This window comes from Phoenix dactylifera, chromosome 16, assembly GCF_051530095.1.
Source record: "Phoenix dactylifera cultivar Ajwa chromosome 16, Ajwa_hap1_PhDact_Kaust_v1.1, whole genome shotgun sequence".
NCBI classification, from domain to species: Eukaryota; Viridiplantae; Streptophyta; class Magnoliopsida; order Arecales; family Arecaceae; genus Phoenix; species Phoenix dactylifera.
In genome coordinates, this window is record NC_143205.1 from 17,731,753 (window position 1) to 17,737,752 (window position 6,000).

General features: G+C 37.3%; 1 protein-coding gene across 2 annotated transcripts; it reads left to right on the plus strand.

Moving 5' to 3' along the window:
• The first annotated feature begins 2,929 nt into the window (after nucleotides 1-2,929).
• LOC108511081 (uncharacterized) lies at nucleotides 2,930-5,474 on the plus strand. Of its 2 annotated transcripts, none has more exons than XM_039115242.3 (4): nucleotides 2,930-3,245; nucleotides 3,407-3,601; nucleotides 4,226-4,345; nucleotides 5,037-5,474. In XM_039115242.3, the coding sequence occupies exons 1-4, from the start codon at nucleotides 3,063-3,065 to the stop codon at nucleotides 5,175-5,177; spliced, it is 639 nt and encodes a 212-aa protein (XP_038971170.2). In that variant the 5' UTR covers nucleotides 2,930-3,062; the 3' UTR covers nucleotides 5,178-5,474. The 2 variants fall into 2 exon arrangements, with proteins under 2 accessions (XP_038971170.2, XP_017696828.2); XM_017841339.5 differs by having other exon boundaries at nucleotides 2,936-3,245; nucleotides 5,016-5,474.
• The last annotated feature ends 526 nt before the right edge of the window (nucleotides 5,475-6,000 follow it).

A 6,000-nucleotide genomic window follows, 5' to 3' on the forward strand; every position in this document is an offset into this window, starting at 1 on the left:
GAAGGAGCTAACAAGCGTTGACGCCAATAAACGCAGCAAAAGTTTTATTTTTGGAAGGCTGTGGTCTGAGCTCTAAACTTTGGGTATATCCTTTCACCGGAACTACGAAAGATGGCCTCACGGTCCCCTCCTTGCGTCTTTTTTAACCAAAGAAGTTGTTGCCACTAAATTCTTACTCAAGGCCAAGGCGCTGCTCGGCTAGCTTTTAAGATTTTAGGGACCAAATTAAGTAAGATTAGATGAGACTGAGGTGAGAAAGAATCAGTCGCTTTTAAGGCCAATCTTGCAAGAAGTCTACTTACCGAAGAGTTTTCAATGAAGGACCTCTAATGTTTAAGTCAAAATAGTAAAGTAATAGCGTGGAAGAAAGAAAATTTGTAGAGAAAAGTCTCGAAATGCGCTTACTTGAGAATTTCCAGACTACTCTTTATATAGGGTAGAATATGGATTCATTACCTGTTTTGGCATGACGTGCCTTAACTATATGGTAACAGTTGGCATCACATTTACAATATGGTAACTATCCCGTGCAAGCAGCACACAGCTTCAATCGCGCTGATCATGCATTAAGTGCAGTGTCATCATAACTATTGGTATTTATTAGTATGAGTATAGTGGCACCTGGGTTTTCACCAGCGTTGTTCATCTCGATTAATATTGAGATCAAGAAAGTCAGTCTACGCCGAAGTTAAGATGCCCAATATTTTTTTGCTTCGGAAGTCATTTATGAGAAGTTTCGAGGTTGTGCACCGAAGTGTCTCAAACGCGACAATAGAACCAGCAGATGAGATCTTCTTTGATACGAAATCAAGAAGATAGAATCTTAGGAGCCGTTTGTAAGCCTTGGTTCTTATTTTTTATGATATAAAGCTTGGTTCTTGTTAGGGGTGACATTATCACGGCATATTTCTTTTCTTTTCTTTTCTTTTCTTTTTTTCATGGAAGGACGTATCTTGTTTTTTTATGCAAAAGATATATCTTGTCAATGACTGTAACTTGGCGCAAATGATGCATGAGAGGAAGAATTAGATGCCGTAGTCTTTCTACTTAGTCCAATATAAACAGAAAAAGAATAGGAGAATCTCCAGGGATATTGAAGTTTTAAGATTTTTGAGAATTATAGTATTTCAGAATTTCTTTTCCTCCTTTTTCTCTATTAGGTTTTTCGGTTATATTATTTTCAAATTATAGTAACTAATAGCAATGGTTATAACAATGATTATTTTGTTACCAGATAACCATTATTTATTAAGGAAACATTACTTTTGAACCCCTCAACTTTGCCCGGATGTCACACATGTCACCTTCATTTTATTTATTTTTTAATTAGAACCCTAATACCATTTTTTTTTGCAATATGATCCTTTCATCCATCTTTATCAACCGGAATGATTGCATAGTAACTTAAAACTATTACTAAGACTGGGATATCCTTGTTTTTTAGATTTACACATTGCTTAGAGCTTCTATCTTATATTGATCCCATCCTCATCCTCCTCACCATCTTCTCCCCAGCACCACTTCTCCAAAATTACCAGCACCAACGGTTAATGTTGCCGCCCCATTGGAGGTCTAGCGCCGATAGCGAGTAATTTTTATGCAAAGATAAAAAATATTTTGGCTGGACTTTGTTCCTAGATATCACACACACTTATACGCGCATAAATCTTTCTTATGCTGAATAAAAAATTATTGATAGTGTCTGAATGCCATTAAAGATATTGATACTTTCTTGCGTGATATATTTTTTGAGAGAATTTTATACAAGATATCTTTATAGTGCAGTCAAGCAGTCGAATTTATATACATGTTTCTTATGGTTTATGGTTGCTTATTGTTAATTTGATTCGATCAAAAAGAGCTAATACATTGACAAAATAAGTTTTCAACGTGACTTGATATAGGTAAATATTTTGATCAAATATACTGACCTAATTCAGACATGGATCAGGTTTGTATCAGGTTACAACTCGATCCAACTCAACTTGATCAATCTGTAGATAGAGGCTAGCCTATATGATTTAGGGCCAGTACGCGCGCGGCAGAAAATATATTTCCATTCTAGAGCTGACTGAGACATCAAACTTTTAGAATCGTGCTTGCATTTGATGTTATGGAGGTTGTTCCCTAAGGAATTCAGAAGCCAAACATCAACTGTGTCAACATGCAGCCTCATAGAAAGAAAGTTTTGGCCGCACACTAGACCTAACTAGCCTGCATCACAAGGAAAGGAGCCCATCCTTGGCATGCGTATATATATTTCGTTATTGCTTTAAAAGATGCTGAGGACAAGTACGAATTCATTATTTTTGGCATTATGAGGTATCAAAGTACAGTTAAGGGCATAGTATATAATTAGGACGGACTAGATTCAATTATTGAAATATTTTTTATCACATCTTGAGCAATTATTCTGCATGTATTGAAAGCTCAACATTTCGGAGGTGCTGTGCTTATCTACACTTGGTACCATGGAGGTTGCATCCCTATCATGTTGAAGAGATGCTTCGTAACCATGCTATCCTGGTCGGACCAGCACGAATCTAAAACACATGCTAGTCCATAAAGGTCGGTCATGATTCGTGAGTCTTATACGTCAAGTATGTTGATCTCCGAGAGGGTTGGATTCCTCTTTCTTCTCATGCATGGTGGAGTTTGTAATAACCTTGGTCTTCTTGCCTCGTAAGGGAAGGATACCGAGCCAACGCGATGACAGAGACTCCCATATCCAGCCATCAGAGCTCTGGTATCCAATGCCAATAGCTTCACCTGATCACACAATTGCTCCTCCTTCCTTCTTGTCAAGATAATTCCTCTTTGGCTGGCTATCAAAGTTCCAAACGATCCGTCTTTTTGTTTCATTATTTGATGTATTTGGTGTCTCTATTATTAGTTTTTTTTCTTTTCCTTGGGCTCGTTTTTATCCTTACGTATTTCACGTTTGAGCCCCAGTCTGGCCTATAAGTAGACATGGATATTGCTTTGAAATCCACACAATATCCAAAGTTCTAAAGAGATATTCATATCATCGCCACCTTGTTTCTAGTGCTTTGCAAACTTCCATGGCGGAACAGATGCCCATCATCACAGGTAGCAGCCCGGCAGAGCCGGTTGACGGAGCACCGGAGGACAACGTGCAGGAGGCTCCTGCTGAACAAGCTCAGGATAAGAAGGATAGAGCTCCGGAAAAGCTCAAATGTGACAGCTCTAGCTCCGATTCCGACTCCGGCTCTGAAAAAGACTCAGTAAGATGCACTAGTTATAACATACGCATTTTATTCCTTTTATTCTTCGCAGGCATATAGTTGGAATATCTTATTCCTCTAGCTGGAATATGTTATCCTACTGTATCCTATCGAAGTTAACGCTATTCTGAATTGATCACTACTGTTCTGCTTGGATGAAGGCAAGCGGCGATGACAGCTCCAACGTAAAAAAGAAGATCGTGAAGGAGAAGGCTAAGAAAAAGTCAAGTGGAAAAAAGAAAGAAAACAAACTCCAGTGTGATAGCTCTAACTCCGACTCTGGTAGCTCAGCCTCAGCCTCCGCTTCAGCTTCTGATGATGACTCAGCCTCAAACTCTGCTTCTGACTCTGGCAAAGTAAGAATTACTCAATAATAACAAGGAAGTAAACCTTTAACTCTTAGCATAGGTTGTCTAAACCATTGATTTTATACTAATAGGCTTGAAAGAGGTAAGTAGCCACGCATCTTACCTTAATTTTTTTTTTCTAATCCTATTTTCAGACGAGTAAGGAATCATGTCCATGAACCTACTTATTAACTTCTTTATGGACAGCTGTGGCAGACATTCCATCCGAGCTTCTTGACATTTTGTTTTCCGATTCACTCGGATGTATCAACTCTAGATTGGCTTAATAAATCCGGGTTATCGGGAGGAAAAAAACTACTTGTTAACTTCACTATAACACATTTTGTTTGCTGTGTTTTTTATTAAAAAAACATCCAGTAGATCAAGGGGTGGCTTGACCTTGAAATATATTTGGGTTGGATAACAATTTGACCAGGGAGAGGAAGCCATCATATCTGCCAAGCTTCTAATAACATGGACGATTCAGGAGATGGGGTTCAAATTATCACTTTACAACTCATAAACTACAGAAAATAATGGTGATAGAGTTTTTTTTTTTGTTTGGGTCCTTTAAGTTCTTATGCCCAAATCAAAATTATTATGAACTCCCTGGCATTGTTTTCTTGAATGCAGTCAAGCAGTGAAGCAGTGAAGATGGATGAGAAAAAGAAGAAAAAGGAGGGGCTAATGGAGCAGATTAAAGAGAAGTTTAAATCTGGTGCCGACTCTGGCGATGACTCCAAATCTGTCCAGGTAAATATTTATCTATAATGTGGAAATGATCACCACCCAGCATTATTTATCATAAACTTACGCTGACATCTCCTTTTTCTGATGGCAAACCATAGTCTTTGCTTATTTCCATTGACATAATTCAGAGACAAAAAATACATTACTAACAGCCATTTCATAGAGAGGATGAAGAATTACCGATGCCAAACATCTGGAGAAACACCTTCCAACATTTGAACATCAAACATTCTTTTGATGAAAATGGGGTAATGACACGGGGCTGTAAAACCTAGTTTCAGTATGAAATCAAAAGGAAACTTGAGAATATGTTTCAGTATACACCTTACTACCTACTTCATCAATTTTAGCATCTCAAGCATGAAGGCTTATTAATATGGCTTAATAGTATTGTGATCTGTTTTGTTGATAAAATTCTCTCAAACTGTGAGTATGCATTTCGCTTTTGGAATGCAAGATCAGCTTGATCATAGGTCCCAAACCATTATCGTTAGCATCGAAGAGACGAGGGTTGACAGATTCATGATTAATTACTTTGGGATAAAATTTTTGTGGCGGATGTATGAATGCTTCCATGCAGCATAATTAAGACCCCCACAAAAATACTTGAACTCATTCAGTCATTCAAGTCTAAAGCTTTTATCGATCTTCTTTGTTGCAATCTTGTTTTAAGGATGACAAATCTAAATTAAAGGAGAAGAAAAAGGAACCCGAGGAGAAGGCACAGGAAAAGTCTAGAGGTGGAACTGGCGAAGACGTATCAGCAACAGCACCAGAGAAACCCATGGAAGTGGAGCACGCCCAAGAAGAGAAAGGTATCCTGGAGAAGATCTAGGAGAACCTAATTGGGGCCGACCCAAGGGCAATAAGAAGCATGAAACAGGTGTGAGAAAATCAAGGAAAGCACTTTGGAAGGCACTTTGGAAGGCAACTTTTTCTTCCGTGTCTAGTTTTTATGAAGTAGGCGTGTGCGCTAGTTTGGCTTGTGTCTTTCTTCCCCCTTCAAGTGTGGTTTCGTGTGTTGTTACTTTGTCATCTGCAGTACGAATAAGAGATTAATAATGCATGGAGTTATGGTGTGCATGTAGTCGTGAATGTACATCAATAATATATCTGGTTGCTTAATTTTATTAAATATATAATTATGTAATGGGATACTTTAAACTTTACTATTTGATTTAAATACTATTTCGACAAAAGTGAAAACAAACACATTGCTAAATTTGAAATTTCAATGTTGTTTGGCTAGTGTACCAAACTTGTGTATTTATGTTGTATTTTGGCCTGCACGACGTAGGTGGCATTTGTTCCTGCTAAAATATATGACGCATGGAAGTTGTTTGAGGATTGATATCAAAAACAGAAAAAGTTAACACAAATAGACTTGCCTCAAATATTCTTCAAGATTTGTAATAAACATATTTTTATTTGTTCTTATTTCTTTTTACTAAATAAAATATAAATAGAAATCTCAAATATATTTTCATGTCTCAAAAAGTAAACAAATCTTTTTTTGACCCAAAATAAAGTATGCTTTCTATTGCAGACAAAAACCAATATAAGTTTCTACTGGATCTAAATTAGGTTTAGGCACTACTTCCATTAACATGCAATGTAATACATGACATTAGGAAAAAACAATTGACAAGATACCTAAT